The sequence below is a fragment of the Cryptomeria japonica genome, chromosome 10, assembly GCF_030272615.1.
Source record: "Cryptomeria japonica chromosome 10, Sugi_1.0, whole genome shotgun sequence".
NCBI lineage: Eukaryota > Viridiplantae > Streptophyta > Pinopsida > Cupressales > Cupressaceae > Cryptomeria > Cryptomeria japonica.
Window position 1 is genome coordinate 474,935,794 of NC_081414.1, and position 22,327 is coordinate 474,958,120.

At 35.0% G+C, this 22,327-nt stretch overlaps 1 protein-coding gene across 12 annotated transcripts in view; it reads right to left on the reverse strand.

The window, feature by feature from the left end:
* Window positions 1–22,327, reverse strand: part of LOC131063371 (uncharacterized) — a 60,825-nt gene that overhangs the window by 32,642 nt on the left and 5,856 nt on the right. The window contains exons 2-9 of one of the 12 annotated variants that reach the window (XM_057997160.2): window positions 17,133–17,208; window positions 15,054–15,209; window positions 13,003–13,074; window positions 12,687–12,767; window positions 10,560–11,126; window positions 3,056–3,141; window positions 729–2,689; window positions 35–518 (exon numbers count right to left, since the gene is read on the reverse strand). In XM_057997160.2, coding sequence (XP_057853143.2) covers window positions 35–518; window positions 729–2,689; window positions 3,056–3,141; window positions 10,560–10,871 — 2,843 coding nt within the window. In that variant the 5' untranslated portion in view covers window positions 10,872–11,126; window positions 12,687–12,767; window positions 13,003–13,074; window positions 15,054–15,209; window positions 17,133–17,208. Of the gene's footprint in view, window positions 1–34; window positions 519–728; window positions 2,690–3,055; window positions 3,142–10,559; window positions 11,127–12,686; window positions 12,768–13,002; window positions 13,075–15,053; window positions 15,210–15,296; window positions 15,718–17,132; window positions 17,209–22,327 lie in introns of those variants that run through there. The other 11 variants (XM_057997157.2, XM_057997161.2, XM_057997162.2 and 8 more) reach the window with 11 other exon arrangements.

A 22,327-nucleotide genomic window follows, 5' to 3' on the forward strand; every position in this document is an offset into this window, starting at 1 on the left:
TGAAATAGCACCCACAAAGTGTACAACTGCATACCTCCACAGAAACAGAGACTCAGGCCTTGTGGGCACTTTTTGCTGGGTAAACCCAACCATGCCTTGTAATGGTATTCCCATTGCATATTTTTTTGATGATGGACTGTGCACTTGAGACTGCATTGATGCAGAGGATGATACATTTATTTCTAAAGGCTGAACAATGGATTTGTCACTCTGTGAGTCCATCAATACCTCTCTTCCAAATCTGTAGGGCGTTGAAGTTGGTAATAAATGCTTTTCAGGACTTCTCCCAAGACTAAATGGACCTTTAGAAGACCCTTTTGTTGGCTGTACATTTGCTTCAGCTGAAATATATGTACTTGAATTCAATCTTTCTCTGATTATTACCTTCGAGATTGGCTTTATCTCCATCTTGCCATCACTACTCCTGAGGATCATCTCAGAAGAAGTATTTTGTGTTGTTCCAAGCAGAGCACCAGATGTATTATCATCCAAGGTTGAGGAGGATTCCTTTACTATATCTGAAAACAAGAAATGACATCGATAAATTTATTCAGTAACAGTTATAAACTAACCATTCTGGACCCTACACATTTAAGAATCGCAAAGTTTCTTCTGTATAAATAAATGTAGAAAATAATTTTCAATTCCCTGTTATTCTGCCCTCACTTAGCTTGTAAAAAAGAGAAAGCCTTTACATCACAGAGACATTTGGCAGATGAATAACATACCTTTATCCATAGACATCTTCACAGAAGTCTGAGGGATCACTTCTTCACTGGTTTGCTTATCTAAACTACCAGATACAACTTGCTTGTTTGATACTGATAAACTTACATCTTCTCCAACTCTAACTGTAGCTTTATCGTCTGCAGTTGCTGCATCTGGATGCTTACAGTTATCTTTTCTCAATTTCAACATCTCAGTCTCCTTTATCAATAATTCACCATCCACCTTAGGCAACCTACCTTTAAGCACATCTGATACTTCTGTATCCTCCATCACTAATTTCATTGATGGTGACACAGTAGGGTGTGTCAAAACCCCATCATTCTCAACTAAAACTGAATCAGGCAATTGATTTCCATTTTTCTGATGTGATAACTCACTCATATTAATGATTCCCTTAACTGACTTCATCCCAGCTGGACCCTGTGTGTCAGAATGTAGAACATTTGAATGCTCAGTGGACACTATGTCTTTCACGACCTTGTTAGTCAAAATCAACCCCTCTGGACTCTGTTTGGCCACTGAATACCCCTTATATTCCTCACATGTTGATTCCTGTGGCTGAAGAACTTGAGTTGGCACTGCAGAACACTTTTCTGCTGATGAAGATATCAGATGTGAATTCTCCTTAGCCAGTGTTAACTCATCAGGTTTTGAACATCCTGAGTTACGAACAGGTGTGGCAGCTATATCTGTCTTGGATTTTTCAACTATGCTAACTGCAGATGTTCCAAATGAATGTTTCGACATTTCATTCACATCATCATTGACATTATTATCTATTGGATGATTAAAACTCGTGGGAGCACGTCTAGAACTGCTGATTCTTGTGTTTCCCATTTTTGCAGATGTATTTCCAGCCAATCCATATTGCCCATTGCCATTTGTAGCCTCTTTGCTCCTCAGGTTCAAATGCCCGCGAGGTGTATTTGACCTACTAGATAACAGAAATGACGGAAAAACATCCTCGGATTTGGACAATCCTGAACTTCTCAAGGAAGAATAGGCTGATGCTGAACGAAAAGATGATTGGTAGCCTGATCTATTTACAGGACCAGCTGAATCTGTTATTGGAATAGAGCCACCTCTGGAAGATGTCTGATGAGGATCAATCAAGCCAGTTCGATAAGAGGCCGAATCTGAATTCCCATCTTTGCCAGTAAACTTTGCTGACTCTCTCACTGTCATTCCTGAGCAAAGGCTAGCTACAGTATGCACTGGCAGAAATTTTACCTTTCCCGTTTCAGCAGTCTTGAGAGAACTTTCCCTAGATAAAGACCTAGGTGTGGAATTCTTACTGGCTAGTGGTGTTATAGAACTACTGTCATATTTACCAGCTCCAGATATCTTCAATGAACCTTCTCTGGTGTAACGAGGATTCACTGGGATCTTTATTTGAGGCAGACCCTCACAACTATCAGCCCTACTTGTTTCTAACACTTTACAAGAGCTATTTCTTTTAAGTAGCGATTGAGATGCATTGACTTGCACATTATCAAATCCAGTTGCTTGTTTCTTGTTTGCTGAAGCCTTGTTGCTGTCATCTCTTTGTCGTTTATTGCATTCTACAGTATTATCAGTGCTCTTTTGCATTTGCATTTTGTCAGAGGACAACTTCAATTCAGTTGAGCTTAAAACCTTCAAAGCAGTGTTTTCATTGATGATCTGTTTCTCAGTTCCCTGGCTCAAGGCACTGTTTTCATTGATGATTTGTTTCTCAGTTCCCTTGCTCAAGGCAATGTTTTCATTGATGATTTGTTTCTCAGTTTCCTGGCTCAAGGCACTGTTTTCATTGATGATTTGTTTTTCTGTTTCCTGGCTCAAGAAGGTTTCCTGGCTCAAGGAGGATAATGGAGAATCTGTGATAGCTTTACTCTGATCCCTTTCATTAAATTTCAGCTTGCAATCATCACAAAACCAATCTCCTTCTGGAATATTGCAAAGAAGTGTTTGCATGCAGTAACTGTGAAGCCAAGAAAAAATATTGAGTAAAAACTGAATAGACAAATAAACCAATGATCAAGTTTGTTAGTCGAAAAGGCCTGGAACAAAGTGACAAAATTTCCAATAATAAATAAGGCAGGCCAGCTAACATTGCAAAAGCAATCTCAAAGAGTTGAGTCATGGACTGCTTGTATTGCAAAAGAAATATAATAAGACATGACAGAAGAAACTATATTCACAAATTTGATCATAATTGCTTCTTGAACTGAAAGTAAATGACGCTATCGTATAATATGCATAGGCCAAATTGCCATATTAAAATAACCTCAAATTATAAATAAATTTACACAATAGCATCAGACTGTAAATTTTATGAAGGACGCACATATGTTCAGCTCCCTCACTGCACTCACTGCAAATGACTAGCATTTCCTCATAACCAACATCGCCACATATATCACAAACTTTCACCTGCAATTGAAACAAGTACATATTGAAATTTGGAAGGTGACAACCAATGAAAATATGCACTAAAGAAACAGCTGCAAATTTATAACCAATCATCAGTTATATATGAAGAAAGTTCATAACCATAAAGGTTTAAAACTTTAAATACACATTATACGTGTGTGTGTGTATATATACACATATATGTAATGCATTAAAGAAAATAACTGTAAATTTTACAACTAATCATCAATAATAGATAAAAGTAAATCATAATCATGAGGTTACATATAGAAATGTACATACATGCATGCATCCATGTAAACAAACATATATATTACCAATTTACCAGAACTGGCCAGGAAACTGCTGGATACAAGTACCCTATGGAATTGCATAGTGTCCTGCAGATCCATCTTGATATCACCCGAGTATATCAGTTGGGCATACCAAGGTGATTCTGGGACAGATCTATAGTACTAGTTACAAATGTAAATATACATAAAAGCATATATGTACAAACAAATGTATATATACACATATATCTAATGCACTAAAGAAGTAACTGCACATTTGATGACCAATCATCAATAATATGTGAATGTAAATCATAATCATAGGGGTACATACTATATATACATGCATATATGTACATACATTTATGTTACCAAATAAGCCTGGAAACTGCTAGGCACAGGTAAAAATCATTTTGGGAACATATACCCTATGGAATTGCATGGGGTAAGGTAGATCCATCTTGGCATTGCTCAAGTATATCAATCGGTCATACCAAGGCAATTCCAAGACAGATCCACAATTCTTTGATTGACTCTCAAAGGTACCCACACCATTTCAATTTTTTTTTTGTCTTAAAAATCAAATTTGACTTTATGACTTGAAAACCTAACCCTAAACCCTAAAATGGATCTCAAAGAGTCAAACAATTTAAAACGCAAAACCAACACATTTAACTTGAATTTGGAAAGAAAAACATATGAACCAAATACCTTTGTCTCATTCTTGCATATCATTGCAAATATAGAGCTGATGATCGATCATTGAAGGCCCCAAAATGGTTGGATTGCTACTCCTATGCATGTGCAAGAACCCATTCATTGTCAAGGTGATCATGGAGGAAGATTCCTTGATTGGAATTAAGCTTTTTGCCTTTTTTTCTAGTATGAATACTTGTTTTGCTTCTGTTTTTTTATTTGTTTTTCATTTTTCTATGTTAAATGAGTTAGGATCTTTCTTTTTTTAAATTTGATTTGAATACAAAGCAGAAAATAATAACTAGATCTTAATAGTCCTCAAATTTTCAATTACAATCTACTTTGTACAAAGACAACCCACAAGCTAAGTTCCAAAAGAAATCAGATGTAGCCAATGAATCTTAAGTCAAATATATACAAATTGTAAAGAGACAAATTTGATTAAAACAATCACTTTTTGTTTCAAAATCAAAGTTGACAACTGTTTTAATGTTAACGAGGTTGTAGAGTGTAATGATGGAATGACACATCAATGGATTCCAGTAAGTCAAGTTCCTCAAAGAATGTTACACAACCAAAAAAAGTCAAGTTCCTCAAAGAATGTTACACAACCAAAAAAATATTTATATCCCTTAACAAACAACAAATCTAGAGGTTGGAAAAATGGTGATTATCCATTAGAAAAGCAAAGCATTTGTTGATGAAGGATACTACATGCAATCTTCTTAAAGCTTTTTCATGTAATCTACGATATTGTTTTTCAAGACTCTATATGTTCTTTAATATTTTTATTACAAAACAAAAAAAGCCCATTCTAATGGTCAATAACCACAATTGATCCCACTTAGCATGCATGAAATTCAGAAGGTTGCAGCTTTCTTATAGGGATGTAGATCCCAAAAGGTAGTTTTCTTATAGCTATTGAATTATGTCACTATTTTAGCATTTTCTTGTTTTTGCATTCTAAGAAACTATTCTTTCAAATGAAAGGTTGGGAGTCCTTTGGAAGTGATTTGTGGCTTGCAAAGTACAAAATTGGCATTTGATACTTACTTTCTCAAGTTCATAATAGCTCAATCTTGGAGTTGAGGAACTATATCAGATACGAATTTCGCATAGAAAAAGATACTGCTGATTTAAAAGTTTGTTCAAGGTGTCTGTTATGACAAAATAGAAAATATCCATAAATTTTCCTAGACATGTTCTCATAATGTGGTCAGAACATTTTTTGGTGTGCACCAATTTTTAATGTAGATTTTTAATGTTGTAACAAACAAAAAACAGTAGTGTTTTATTAGTTTTTCATGCCCCTCACTAAGATCCACAAGGGAGCCACATAAAAATTTGAACCGGGGAAATATTTACTATTATCAAGCACCTATTTGTTAAAATGCGGCAGTGTAATGCTATTTAAGGCACAAATTCGTAGTATATCCTACAATTTATAATTTGTATGATTAATCGCAAAATTCATCGCTCTATCACCATGCAAAGAAAACCGTTGGGTGAAAACCGCGAAAAAATGCTAAGGCCAAAAATGCGGTTTAAAAAATCTGCCAAAAAGCCGCAAAAAATCTGTGTTGAAAGAAAAAATGGCGGCCCGCGAAAGTTCAGACACAGGGCACCACGCAGAATTAACCGTCCAAAAACAAACATGCCCAGAAATAAAGACACCCGACGCAGAAATACGATGCGATATTTAGAAATCATGAGCACAAAGCACGATTCTGGCACTCTTCTGAGGTCGCACAGGTAAAACAAAAATGGGCGCCCAGAAAATCATGAAAACCCTAGCACCAAAAGACCGCCTTCTCAAAAAAACAGATCATAATAAAAAAATATCAAAACCCTCAAAATCTCATAAATTTCTTGGATTCAATTGGACTAGAAAAAAAAAACTTTAGAAAAATTTCACTAAAAAAATCTCAATAAGAAATTATTTTATAGTTAAAAAAATTTCCAAAATTTTAAATCATGCTCTAATACCATGAAAAATAATCGAATGATATTGAATAATAAGATTACGAATATACAACCATATATAAAGGAATTACAAGACGATGTTCTATAAAGAATGAACTGTAAAGCTAAAGCTTCAACATGAAGCTAAAAAGCTTAAAACGCTAAATAAAGCTAAAAAGCTAAAATCTAAAAAACAAACTATGTGTTCTTATAAAAGAAGCAATAGTTTCACTTAACGAACTAAAAAGCTAAAAAGCTAAATGACCATTAATAAAAGAACTAAATATAAGTGACTAAAATATAATTAAATATTCTAATACCCTCCCTTAATGGTAATTCTATCTACTAACTACCCTACAGAAGACACTGTAGGTCTTTTGATCACAAACGAAAAGAACACTCTGATTTGGCGGAGACCCTCCTAGGATCTACAAAGTGTTAATGACCAAGATTACCAGAACCCATCCAACATAAAGTTGGGTAACCAAACTGAAACCTGAAACCACGATTTTGAGGAAAAATCGGCAAACCCTCCAAAACTGAAGTTACAAATCATCATTTTTTTGTGGAAAAAAATGTTAAAAACCTTAAACGTGAACTAAAACCCTGAAACGATTTTTGAGGAAAAAATCAAACAAAACCCTGAAACATCACGCGGTAAAACACCAAACATCACGCAGCAAAACACCAGACATCACGTGGCAAAACACCAAACATCACGCGGTAAAACACCAAACATCACATGGTAAAACATCAGACATCATGCAGTAAAATACTAGACACCACGTGGTAAAACATCCAACATCACGCGGAAAAACACCAAACATCACGTGGTAAACATTACTCCCTATTTTTTGAGGAAAAAACCATGCAAAACCCTCCCATCCGATGACAAAATCAAAAAGCATAGAAGGTTGACTCCTCTTCAGAACGCTTTGCAACATGAGCCTGCACCTGCTCCTGAGACCCTCCCTAGTTGGACTTCTGATCAGCCAAACTCTTTCTACAGAATTTCTGGATATGCCCAAGTCCACCACAATAGTGACATGTGAAGTTCTTCGTGAACCCTCCTCAGAGTTGCGTTGTCCTTTCTGTTGAGTGGACTCGCCTTTGACTTTGTCCTTGGCAGTAAACGCTTGTTCCACAATGACATTGTTACTACCAAACTGTTGCTTCCATCTATCTTGCTACAGAAGCTTGTTGCAGAGATCAGGAAACTTCAGATCAACACTAGTAGAAGAGATATTGAGCATGTCAATGAAATGCTTGTAAGATTGGGGTAGGCTTTTCAGTGTGATAGCTACCATATCCTCTTCCTCCATAGCGTCCAACTGGTCATGGAACTCCTTGATCTTCGTAAGATGTGCTTGGTAAGATATCTTTTCATCCATCATGATAGAAAACATCATATTTTTGAGAAAGAAAGCTTGGCTCTTGTCGGACGTTTCATGAAGATCCTTCAAGAGATCCCAGATCTCTTTAGTTGTTTTACCTGAAGGCACCTAAGGGAGTTGATCATCTATGACTAATAACTTGATAAGCATGATAGCCTCTCAAGTGCGTTCATCAAATTTATCCTGATCCGCACCTGTGTTATAGGACCAGTAGCCTTGCCCAAAACAATATGATCAAGGCAACGGTACTCAAAAATGGTAAGCATGCGTTGTTTCCAAGTGTTGTAGTTGTGATCGTTGTACTTCTGACTCTGTTCCAACATGATGTTGGTCAAAGATGCCATCACAGAAACCGAGGTTGAACGAGGTCAACCTAGTGAAGGCACAAAAAACGAGAGAACAGAACCTGATTAAAAATCAAAATAGAAACAACTGCGAAAAGGATCTAAAACCCTAAAACAGAATTTGAGGCACGAATCCCAATGCACGAATTTCGAGGTTTGTTGAAAACCAAAAAATTAAAATTTCTTGCAAATTTGGAACCTATAATTTTTCTAAAAAAAAAATCAAAAAAATAATAATCTGCAGAAAATAATGTTTTTTTTAAAAACTGGTTAAAAAATAGGGCATAACCCTAGGCGTTGGCAGCAAGAAACCCAAAAAGATAAAAGAGCGGAGCTGGCCATGATTTTCAGTATGCGAAAAAAAAACCCTAGCCGTGTCTTTAAAAAATCTACAAAACAACCACTGGAGGTGCTGAAAAATTGCAAAATAGAAAATCACGAAATTCGTCGCTCTGTCACCATGCAAAGAAAACCGTCGGGTGAAAATGGTGAAAATCGTGAAAATCGTGAAAATTGTGAAGGCCAAAAATCCGAGTTAAAAAATCCATCAAAAAGCCGCGAAAAATCCACGTCGAAAGAAAAAATGGCAGCCCATGAAAAATTTTCAAACGGAAGGCACCACACAAAATTAACCATCTAAAAAAAAAGATGCCCAAAAATACACCCGACACAGAAAGATGACGCAATATTTAAAAATCGTGAGCACAAACCACGATTCTGGCACTCTACTGAGGTCGCACAAGTAAACAAAAATGGGTGCCCACAAAATCATGAAAACCCTAGCACCAAAACCGTCTTCTCAGAAAAATAACTCATGATAAAAAAATATCAAAACCCTCAAAATCTCAAAAATTTCTTGGATTCAATTCGCCCAAAAAAAAAAACTAGAGAAAATTTTCACTAAAAAAATCTCAATAAGAAATTATTTTAGAATTATAAATTTTCCAAAATTTTAAATCATGCTCTGATACCATGAAAAATAATCGAATGATATTGAATAATCAGATTACGAATATACAACCATATACAAAGGAATTACAAGATGGTGTTCTAAAAAGAACGAACCATAAAGCTAAAGCTTCAACATGAAGCTAAAAAGCTTAAAACACAAAATATTAAATAAAGCTAAAAAGCTAAAATCTAAAAAGCAAACTATGCGTTCTTATAAAAGAAGCAATAGATTCACTTAACGAACTAAAAAGCTAAAAAGCTAAATGACCACTAACAAAAGAACTAAATATAAGTGACTAAAAACTAATTAAATATTCTAATATCTTAAAATAGCAATCTTAACTTAAAGATGATACACACAATCAAACATCAAAGGAACAGAGGAACAACTAACCAGCTAGTTCTAGAGATAGTCACTGAAGGTTTAATAACCATGCATATTAGGTGAAAATGTCCACAATTTTAGAGTCCTGAAAGCCTAACTAGAGCCAATGTCACTTCCTAAATGGCACAATGTTTAAATTCCCTCCCAGATTAAACTTCTTGTTAATTTGGGAATTCAAAAAGATGTGAAATGGCTCTCCCACTCCAACTACAAGTGTCCAAGCTATTTTTTGTTTTAATATACTCCATTATTGTCATAAATCATTTCTTATTCTCCATCCACTGCTTTGCTTTATTGTGTTTTCTCCTCACCCACTCAACTTCAATCCAACATCCATCTTCAAAAAATCTTATTGGTTGCATATAGCTACGTATGCCTTCAACCCAAACAGAAATCAGTATAGTCTACAATAGACCAACCTTAAGAAAATGTAGCATCCAGAAGATGCTTGCAACATGCAAACAATGTTGCTTTACTTGAAAAGTTTAGCAATATCATTAGAAGGTACAGGTAAAAACAATCAAAACAACAATGGTCCGAATGGGCTGATTGATTTGTTGATGATGAATGGAAGTCATACTCCAAAGACTTGGTGATTTAATAATTTGTTTATTATCCTAGTTCACCCACTTCTCTTAACATGAGAAGAGTAGATCAAATTACAAAGAAGACAAAAATTTACCATACATATGAAAATAATTGGTTTAGGTAGCTCCAGTTTATTTGAGACTGGTAGCAAAGGAGTTGAAACAGAACCTACTTCAGCTAATAAGCTCAGCGTATGGACTCTGTGACCTTTTTTCTTTTCCAACAGAGCAGACGATGCACTAATTGCTGGATGTCAACAATCATCTTGATGCTCTAAGGACAGAAATGCATTTGAGAGAAATGATATAGCAGACATTTCAACACATAGTGGTTTGTTGCATCATTTGTGAGATTCATATAATCTACCTATTTGCACTTAATGATAAACCTCTTATCTGTAAATGCATTTAGTTGTTTATTACTTTGTGTATCAAATTATCAATGAAATACTACTGTATTAGCAATTAATATTTTGCCTCGTGATTTTCATATGTAATCTTCATGTTCGCTTTAGTTCCCTTTTTCCTTTCTTATTATTTCTCAGTTTCTTTCAATTGTCTATTTCTTTACATTTCCCTAATTGATGAATAATAGAACCTAGCCATCCCATTTGGAGAAAACATTTCCTGTCCTTCCAATTCCCTTTCAGAGTCATGGTCAACATCACTTTGAGCTCAAATATTTAATTGTATTCTTAAAATTACCTATGCATTCACACTTGCAAAGCAAACCTGATCCAAATAACTGTTCTATTCAAAGTAGATATAGTATCATCATTATTATAGATAAAATTAAAATTAAAAATAATATCAAAAAGATAACTTACGTCGTTCATTTCATCCTCTGTTGTATTTGCATTTGCAGCTTTAGAAGGAAACCCATTATCTTCTGAATTCTTACGTCCCTCAGAGACCTTATAATCTGTGACACAAATATCATTAGTATTATCATCCTCCACCCCTGACTTCAGTGCATCTAAATGGGTATTTTCCTGTACACGTTCTCCTGTCATGCTATTACTTGCACATGCTACTTCAATTATTTCACAAGCGCCATGAATAGAGTTAAATGGCTCAACTTCAAGTGCTGATGTGGAACTGCTACTTCCAGTAACTTTAGGGATTGAATCAGAGTCCATTTACTCAATGATCATCGGATTGTTCCCAACAAAATCTTTTGCAGTTCAATCAGCTTACCCATCATCTATATGAAAAATGATTTAGGACATGGGATCAGATGATTTGAAACATTTGGATCATCTGCACCACTATTCGGTTCAATCACTCTCCCAAAAAAAATCAACTGCATGTGGAACGGAGTTCTAATTGAGGAGACAAGATTTCTTTACAACCATGCCTCTTGTTGGATGGTCAAGAAGACAAGACATCTACACCTGGAAATGAAAACAAACCATGTTTAGGTTGCCATTGCAATCATACGCACTATTATACAAGCTAAGCAAAAAGAAGTAGACAGATTTCATGACAATACCTTTAAAATAAAAAATTCTATTTATCCAAAGGTAACATGTAATATCCCAACATTAATATTTTCATAATATCATTATTACCATTCTTTTCCTTGCACTTAACATATGAATTAATGATGAAACAATCATTTGTAGACCAATTACTATTATTAAAATATATATATATATATTGTATTACAAAATAATATTAAATATTTATCATTTAACATATATTACTTTGAACAAAATTAAATATTTATCATTTAACATATATATTACTTTAAACAAGTACTACCAATTAAAAGGAAACGGTGCCTAATATTTAGGTTGGCTCTTAGTCTAATCGGTCAACAAGGAAAAGAAGACATCCCTTGGCCAAGTAGACGTCTTCTTATGAAGAGATGTGTTTATTTGCAAACACCGAAAGGTATTTAGGACTGGGCAAACCTCTATCAAAGGCATCGAAAGGAGGAAAATATGTATATTATCACCATCGATCAGATCAGAACATAATTGTTATCGAGTTACAGACAGTAACATCCTTGTTCTTGACAGTATGCATAGGGGATTTGCTTAATACGTATGCCTAATATATGGAGCCTGATAATACCTGTATGCAGAATTTAACAGTAATGTTAAGATAGACTGCAATACGTACGAGTCATGTTAATTTTATATAATGGCAACCATGTCAGATCTGTCTACCTTTACAGTTACAAATATATTAATAACTAATATTTTAAGTCAGCAGTGGTATTAATAATTTATACAACAGGTAATTAGTAAATACATTTATGACAATATAATTAATTTATTTATTTATTTATGTATATAGAAAGAATAATTGCAATCTGTATAAATATACATACAAGATTAAATCAGTAATCTATTCTGAAGAACAAATAGACAGTATTAACTAGATTCACAGTAACACAAATTCATCAAACATAAATAAAGTAAGGTATCAAGAACATGACTACAATTAATTAATTATAAGAATCCAAGATAACAAGAGTGAAATAACAATCAATAATTCCTGCAACAGAATGCCTTAAAGCTAACCTAATCTATGATCAGTTCTGCATTTTCCCTATTCCCCAAGGGAGACGGGTGCTGCTAGGGAGAGGCAGAGTAAAACCATCCGATAGGAAGCCCCAAGGGTGAAAGACGACTCCTGAAATCTGGGCTGCAGGCCCCAAGGGTGAATGGACTGAGTTCGGTAATCTGGGCTACCTTAAGAGTTGGTGTCAAGCGCCCTAGGCAGCCAAGCCCTCTTCTGGGACGAGGGTTGGAACAGTTTGAGATTAGGCCTAGTTTTAAGAAGTTATGTTACAGGGCATTAGTTAGTTATACTTAATTAATAATGGAAGGCAGTAACATAGATGTTGCTTTTGATAATTGACAATGTATAACTAGGGGACATTACATAACGTTTCAGAATGACACTTCTATAGTGGAGAAAAGAGTAGATAAAGACCTACTCACCTCCTTTAACAGAAACATGTTCCTTTTCCAAATCGGAGCGTGATTCTTCTTAGGGATGGCAAGTTTTTGAAGACTAGTATGCTGCACAGATATGAATCTCAATTTATAAATCTTCAGTGCCTACCAATCAATTTGTAGATCATGGGCCATATTTAAATAAACAAGGATTTATGACATCTAGTTAAACTTCTTAATCAATCATTTGGTAACCATTAACAACCATTCCTAGCATTGTTATGTAAAGTCTGCGCCAAAATGTCATATAAAGAAATACATAAGAAACTAGCATAGTACATCAGAATACACTCAGACTCACCTCTTGGCTGGATTGCTAGCTCCAAACCATAATGATGGCCCACCTCACAAATAACTAATGGAATTCAACGAACTAGTTCAAATATTGAAGCAAAATGTTAGTTTGAATCAAACTAAAATCCATATCATGGTAAAAAAGATCCACAGAAATCCAGGCACATTATACAATCTTTTGGAATTCAAAGTCCATTCAAACAGAAGATTTCTTGGTTCAAATCTCATTAAATTATTCCCTTCAATTATTTCAACTATTGAAGGAAACTATGCCATGTCAGAAGCTCTCATGTAAGAAATTTGTGTCCAGTATAATAGGATAAGAAAATACTAAAGTAGCTTTTGTATATATATATGTGTGTGTGTGTTTGACAGAGAGAGAGATTCTGAAAATGTTACATTGTGCTTCAAACATATCTCATCCAGATAAGAAAAAAGATACCCTTCTTGAAGTTTGCATAGACAATCTAAAAAATTTATCCACCAATATTAAATACAATGTAATATAAAAAGGAAAGCCTAAGTGTGAACACCACAAAATAGCTTCCATATAATTTTATCCCATATACAAAATACTCAAGTAACAAACAGATAGAAGAAAGCACGCCTCACTTAAAAGAGAGGATCAGTTTGTTATGCATGTAATGCAATATCACGAGACTCCATATTTTTCCCTTCATATTATAAATTATAATGAATACTCGATATAATTCAAGAAGTAGACATGCCAAAACTGAAAAGATGATTCCTGTTTCATCAACAGCTCCATCAATATGACAAAAAGGTATGATCCAAAACCCAGATTTGTATTTGTAGAGATAAATTTTATAGATGTGCACTCTTAACTATGGTCCATCATATTGGAGAAGAAATTTTCAAAAAGAGGTTAATCTTATAGATATGCAAAAGTGACAAAAGAACAGTCAAGTGGACCACCAAATTTAAGGACTCTCTTTTGACTAGACATCATGATCATCTTATGCAAATATGTTATCTTAATCCTCAGTGTATGGTCATTAAAATCCAATATAATATTGACACTAGACTATCATCTATGTACGCATTTATGTATGTTTGCAAAGAAGCCACCAATTCAGCCTTTGCACAAAGCTCTGGAAAAGTTCACTGTTACCCACAATTCTATAGATCTGACCTACTCAAGTTATAATGTTTTATCTTCATGCTAAATAGCAATGTGTTGAGGCTCTCTGTATGGCCAAAATGGACAGTTGAAATAAGAAAATAATATGGAAACTAACTGCTGTGAATTTGTCCCCTGAGCAGCTATATGGTACAAAGGAACAGAAAATAATTAAATCATACCTAATCAACCACCAAAATGTATATTAGTGAAAATGGAGTCTAACATTTTATCAAAATCCAATATTTAAAACAGTTATTCTCCAAAACAAAAGGGTTAGTGATCAATTTAGGCTTGTTGTCTCAAGTTCCATTAGTTGTAGAGATTCATGGATCCTTGTAGTTTTCACATATGGTACAGTATAAAGGCTCGTAGGTTTTCCTGCTCAAGTTTTTTCTTTATACAGGAAGATCCTGAGCCACTTGAACAAAGGTGATGACCATAACACTATTTGCCCCATTTGTCTTTTGCATGTTGTTAATGTTAGAATAAGAAAGGTAGGACACAGCAATCTGAAACTTAGAAAATCTTACAAGAACAAGATACACAGAATTTATCCTGGGAAAACCCTCCACATGAGGGTGAAAAAAACAGCCACACCAAAAATCAACCATTATTGAAGGAACAAAATTTGAATACAATGCTCTCGAGCAAGATTGTTAACACTTAACAATCAATGGTAGAAGCTGATAATATATCAGAACTGAAAGCTTCTACAAAATATACAGAATAGCAGAAGAAGAAGATACAAAAGTCTCAGCTTAAGTGATCACATATAATAGACTCTCTCTAGTGAACTTCATGCCCCAACACAAACAGTGACACGCCTTTTTAAAGGCAAGGCTTGAAACATCTCTAAGATGGAAGAAGACGAAGGGCCAACACTTCATACGTGCAAAACCCAAAGTGGCACTTACATTGAATGCCGTTACATATTCTGCCACCAACAGGAGCCAAATACACCATCACATTGAATGCCATTACATTGAATGTCGTTACAGACTCCACCACCGACAGGAAAGCAACAGCAAGGAGATTTTACATCATCGCAGATATAATGAAATCTCCTGCAGCTATTAACATTAAAACAGGTGAGATAAATGAGTTAATGATAACTTTTTTTCTGTAAAAAATTTACCTACATCGTGAAGTTTGCTTACCCTAATGCTTTTTACATTCTTTGACCCTTTTAAAGTCTGTCCCTTCAAACAAAAAACAGAGCATCTCTTATCATTTCCTTCACCATTCGCCAAAATTGTCAAAATTTCCTCAGCCAAGACCACTATTATAGTCTTTAAAAATTAATGCATGGTATGTTATTTCTCAACTCATTTTGAAGACATTGTCATCTATCTTGCCCAAACATGTCTGATCAGTAACAATGAACTTGATAATACTCATGAATAAGCTAAGTGAGACCCAACACGTGCACCACATGAACCCGTCAATCATTGTCCAAGACCAAAGCTCTGACCTTTTAGAACCTCCTTATATTAGACTACTTCTATACACTAAGGTTTTTTATTAGCATGGTATTCAATACTATCATACTTTTACAAGTCATTTCAAGATGATTGTGAATTAAATAAATCTAGTCTCAGAAACCCAGTATAGTTAGGAGCATAGATGGAATACTCGATGAATTTTGAAGAACTCACAAGTTTTTTTGCTTGGCGAGTATTTACGCCTTTAACTCACACAAAAAACTCACTGCGTTTTTGGCAAGTTTTTCACAAAAACTTGGCGAGTCTCTAGCAAAAACTCGGCTGCATAAAAAACAGAGGCCCAAACACGTCAAAAAAATTTCTAAATTTTTTTTTTTCAAGTCAGTCTCATTCTCTTCATTAGAATATATGCATGAAATATAACATTTAAGTCACATTTCAATGTCTTTTTCATTTCTTATACTTTAAGTTATATTTTATATATATATATATTGGCACGATGTTTGAGAGTGGTTTCAAAGCTCTAGGAGTTATAATGCGAATTCTAGGTTTTAAAAGATATTTTAAATTTTCAGACTTAGTCAAATTTCAGTAATTAGTAGGCTCCTATTAGCATTCTCTCACTCTCTCTATCTCAATCACTTTATCTGCCCCAAATTTTAGACCTATCTATCTCTCTATCACTATTCTTCTATCCCCTCTCTCTACCACTCTCTATCTCACTCTCTCTTCTCTCCCCCAAGATCTAGACCTATCTCTCTACCCCTCACTCTCTCACCCTCAGACCCTCGCGAGAGGTGCCACCCTCAACTTCATTTTGGCGAGGTGGAGGAGCCACATTGAACTCCTCGGACTAGACCTTCTAGTTCTATCTCTCCCCTAGTTTTCACTAAAGCTGAGAAGAGGAAGATGTAAAATGTTTTGATGTACTATTTACTTTTAGCTTTACAAAATCAATTTGCTATTTCATTTTGTTTCAATCTATCAGCCATCAACATTTCACAAGAGGATGCCATTTTGTACCCAATTTACATTTAAATCAATCAAATATATCTAGACTCAGCTTGTTTCTTTTGTGTACTCATTTATTGACTCATTGGATGCATCTCCTCATTGAATTTTGCAAAAAAAATGCATTTCTAATTAAATTTAAGCAAAGTTATCGAGTTTTTGCCGAGTTTTTTTTATGGGCCTTGGCAAGTTTTTTCTTTTGGCGAGTAATTCAACTATAGTTAGGAGTATAGATTCTCATAGTCCACATTAGTGAGATAGAATCCTTTTAAATAAAACAATGTAATAAATTTTTAATCAACATTTTGGACCAAACTCCATAATACATCGTCAGAATAAAAAGGTAATAAAAAGTTATGAATGAAGAAACTAGCCACCTTTAAGTAGATGTTAATGTGCCATGAAACTAGATTGCCTCAAGAGATACAATGAAAGGTTGGAAAAGTTGGGGTTGCCAAAATAGATGAAAAGATAAAACAAAACAACGGCACAAAACAATAAACAAACACAAAATCCAAGGCATGAAAAGAGGGCACTTACACGGTAGGCTGACAACCAGCAAACGCCGAGGACATTGACAGTCTCTCGAAGTTGCAGAGCCAGCCTCCTATCACTCCTTTTCAAATTGGTCAAAATCATCATGTTAGGGTTATTGCCAGAATATAATTCAGATTTATAACAGCAAGATTCATTTAGCTAACAGTAAACAAATAAGAAATATAACCAGATCACAAATTACAATGGGTCAATATTTAGCAATAAACTGAATGAAAAATTTAGTAAATGCGCTGATTACTTAAATCTTCTTGTATTAAAGTCAGATACTACAGCAGTGAATAATCTCGTTCAGGATAATTTGACCCAGCCGAACCACAGACCATCGAAATTGCATCTAGATCCAAAATGAAACTGTCATTACACCAATAAACCTTGCAACAAAACAGACAACAACTGGCCTAGGGTTTCACCTTGCCTCAAAAATCAGAGCGTCAATAACAGTGTATGAGTCTCTCCTATGCCAGGTCTGGTTCACCCCCAATTTATGTGATAAGGGCAGTTAAGTCTGCAGCCCTGTGACTAGTGTATCTAGTTCACTCTACTCGCTGTGTCTTGGTAAAGAAGTGACATTTTTCTAGGGTTTGGAGCTGATCTTGGACTGCATAAATTCTTGAATAAAGTGTAAACCCTAATGCTACTTGCCACCTGATTGAAGCATGAGATCTGGTGCAAGGTCAATATGTGAAGTAACTGGAGGGTTTCTATGACTGGCAGCTCACAAAGCAGGAGACCTAACTGTTGTTGGTCACTTGCTTGCATGTTTAAATCCTTAACTCGTTGTCCTAACTTTTTTATGCATTGGCCTGGCTGGCCTCAGTGTTGTCCAACAAATCCAACAGTTTGCCTTGCTTCCCAGAACTCGGCCTACACCGTGAACAGGGTCAACCAATACCTCCAATGGGGCAATCAACCTGAAATCACTGTGCTAGGTTAAATTCAGAATTTCAGATTGGGGTTAAAATGCAAAATTTGGGAGAAAATCCATAGGATAAGATTAAGGTTCGCATCCCAACCTTGAGGTGTAGCTAGAGTTTGTGTCCCAGCTAGCACTACTTTAGGATTGTTCCCAAAATCATACCAAAATCCAATGCACCAAATGTTCCTCCATTCCATCTTTTTATACTTGTTTGTAGATTCTTGAAGGAATAGGTAGACTCAAGAAAAATAGGCCAGGTCAGCCCACGTATATCATTTTTATTATTTAAAATTAGGACTAGATAGGCCCACAGATACAACTTTTATTATTGTGATAATATTACTAAATTATTATTATAGTGTTTATAAACACACTTTATTTAATTAAAAATTTAAACTTATACCTCCTAGGTGGAGGAGACATGACACTTACATGCGAGCTTCATCAAGATTCATTGGCTTGCTTGAAATGACCATCCTCCCTATGCCGAAATGGAGCCCTCCCATGTGATTGGTCATGTTGTATGCATTTTCAACTACAAGCACATCAACATGACCTAGTCCATGGAAGTTTGTAACATAGTCCTTTACACTTTGACCATTTCCTTGCTTAAAGTACTGCAACTTAATTTTCGATCAATTTTAACTTTTATGCTCGATGGGAATAAAAATTCTTACACATTAAATCTTTGAATTCATCTCATCTAGTTACAAAAGCTTCCTTCTTTTCAAAAGATGCTAGATAACTTTCCCCTTCAATTATAGTATATACTTCCATTTTGAGGCATTCAAAAGATATCTTTCAAGTCTCATTGGCATTATGCATGTTAAAATATACCTCTCTCTGTTTAATAGATTTGTCTAACATCTCGACATTTATTTATCTTTCAAAAGCCTTAATTTCCACTTTGTTTCAACTTTGAAAAGAGTATGTTCAGATTTAACGTTGGCCTTACAAGGTTTCTCTTCATGAATTCTTCTTTCTCTTCTTCTTGGAGCTCTTCTTCTCCAATACCAAACTTATGGGCAAGAGCTTTGACCACCATATCCATGGATGTTTGGTTCCTACTTATAATCTCTTGTTGTTGGGCAGTAATTCTGGGATCAAAAGATGAAGGTAGAAACTCTTTGTCCTTAGTAGCCCTTGTCATTATTGTAAAAATCAAACCATAAGATCATAATACCCAAAACATTATTTGAACAAGCTAGATACCAATATGATTTGTAAACTCTCAAACACTTCAGTAGCATTTGCAAAACCACACAGTTATTGTTCCTACTTTAAACTAACTAGATACAACAGTTTAGTATGTTTGTTATGAAAGGAAGCCAAATGCACTGAAGAAGCTTCCCATGCCTATCTATGCAGAGGAGATGGTGCAAAATTTTCTAAAACCCTTAAACTATTACAGATTCAAATGCACATTCAATATAACATAAATAGATATTCAACATAGAATAACACATAACATACAATATACATGGACAAAATCCTTTCAAGAGAAAAACCACACACTCAAAAACACAACCCAATGTGTTATTAGTAAATAGAGCTTACAATACAATTGTGCTATGCTCTTGCAAGAGCCTTGACACTTGTACAGGATTCTAAGTAATTCTGGCAACATAAAGACACTTGTGAATACAACATGATACAAATCCAAAATATAAGTGTACAATGTGTAGGAGTCTACAATGGATAAATTAGATGATTCCAAAATGGTACACCCAAGATTGCCACATGTCATCATTCCCTTAACTACATGCATGCAAGACTGAAGATAAAAATGCAAGACTTCTATCTCAACCTGCACATGCAATACTACAACCTACCAATTGTAAACAGTTTAACTTGATAGAACAATTTAGTATGTGTGTTATGAAAGGAATCCAAGTGCACGGAAGAAGCTTCCCATTACATACATATGCAGAGGAGATAGTGCAAAATTTTCTAAAACCCTTAAACTATTACAGATTCAAATGCACATTCAATATAGCATAAATAAATATTCGACATAGAATAACACATAGCGTAGCATATACATGGGCAAAACCCTTTTGAGAGAAAAACCACACACTCAAAAACACAACCCAATGTATAATTATTAAATAGAGCTTACAATACATTGCAGAGCTATGCTCTTACAGGAATCTTCACACTTCTATAGGATTCTAAGTAATTCCGGCAACATAAAGATAATTGTGAATACGAAATGATACAACTCCAAAATATAAGTGTACATTATATAGGAGTTTACAATGCATAAATTAGATGCTTCCAAAATGGTGTGCCCAAGATTGCCACATGTCATCATTCCCTTCACTACATGCATGCAAGACTGAAGATAAAAATGCAAGATGTCAATCTCAACCTGCACATGCAAAACTACAACCTACCAATTGTAAACAGCGCACAAGAGACATCCACTTAACATGCAAGGCACATGCATGCATGCAAACTCAAACATTACATGGAATGTGCCTACATGCACAACTCCACTTGACTTAGCAATTTCCAAAATTGATTTCTATGTTGAGATAGAATTTGCCACTACTAAATAAAAATCTGACATGAGTTAACTAACAAAAAAGACTTCAGTCAACTCATACAAAATGGGACATCCACCTTCTCAAAAATAGGGACCATGTCACCCATGCCATTTCACATGTAAGAAGACAACTCAAAGTGCCACTCCCACAAATGACGTCACCTAGTGCACATATAATTTAATCAAATAGGCAAATTATCAACAAAATAATGATATTCAATGCTAGGAAAAACAAGGTTGAGACACATTATTCCTAAGATTCTCCAACTTCTCGAACATCTTTGAAGAGCCAAACGAAATAACAAAATTTCATTTGCTAGGGATCATGAGGCCCATAGACTCCGAACACTATCTAACCTTATCTATGCTTACGGGTTTTGTCAATGCATCTACAACATTCACCAAAGTGTCAACCTTCTCCAATTTCACCTTATCATCTTCCTCCATATCACAAACAAAATGAAACTGAACATCATGTTCTAGCATGGAAAGTAGGATTCTTTGCTAAGCAATTTGCACTCTAACTATCACCACAAATGGTAGTCACCCCTACATCAAACTCAATATCAGAACACTATCGTCTAAACCAAATACTTTACTTTTCTCATGGACAGTGACTACAGCCTAACACTTACTCATCCAACTGATAGCACCACCAAACATCGTAAATACATTACCCACTAGTGGATCTTCCACTATCAATTTCACCTGGCCAATCTAGATCTGCATATCCACGAATTCAAACTAAATATTGAGGTCCAATAGGATAATCATGAAAACATAAAGAATACTTGAAAGTTCCCTAGAAGTATCTAAACACTCTCTTAAATACATTCCAATGTACTTGTCTAGGATTAGCCATAAATCAACTTAGGACTCCCAAGCTCACATGTGGTACTCTAGTCATGTCCTCCATCTTAGTAGGAGATTTTGGACAATCCTCTGCAAATAATTTTGCCCCTTGCAAAATAGGAAATACCAAGGATCTGCAAGCTATCATGTTGAATCTCTCTAACACGGAGTTCACATAGTTTCTCTAGCTTAATCGAAACTTTCTATTGGCACTATCTCTTATGATCTCCATTCCCAAAATGTTCCTAGTTGCACCTAGATCTTTCATCTCAAACTATGTTGATAACTGAGACTTCAAGTCAAAAACCATAGATTTTTCATTCCCAAAAAACAACATATCATTTACATATAATGCAATAATGAGAATGTGACCATTATCCATTTCATAGTAAATGCAATGAATAAATTTAAACATCTGAAATCCCAAACTCAACAAATATGTATTGAACTTTTGGTACCACATTCTAGGAGACATTTTCAAACCATACATATATTTATTCGAATTACAAACTATATTTTCTTTATCTTTTGCCACAAAATGCTCTGAATGTGACATGTAAATCTCCTCCTTTAGTCACCACGAGAGAAGTTGTCTTCACATCCATATGGTCAACTTCTAAATCATAAGTTGTTGCAAGTGATAACAGGAACTGAATGGATGTCAGCTTTATTACAAGAAAGAATATTTCAAATACCTCTTAGCAAACAACCATGCTTTATGCTTTTCAACATTGCCATCAAGACCAAACTTTTTCTTGAACACCCATTTATAACAAACAAGTTTACATCCTTCAAGCAAACGTACGAGATCCCATTTATTATTTTTCTTCAAGCAACAATCTCTTCATCCATGGCTTTCAT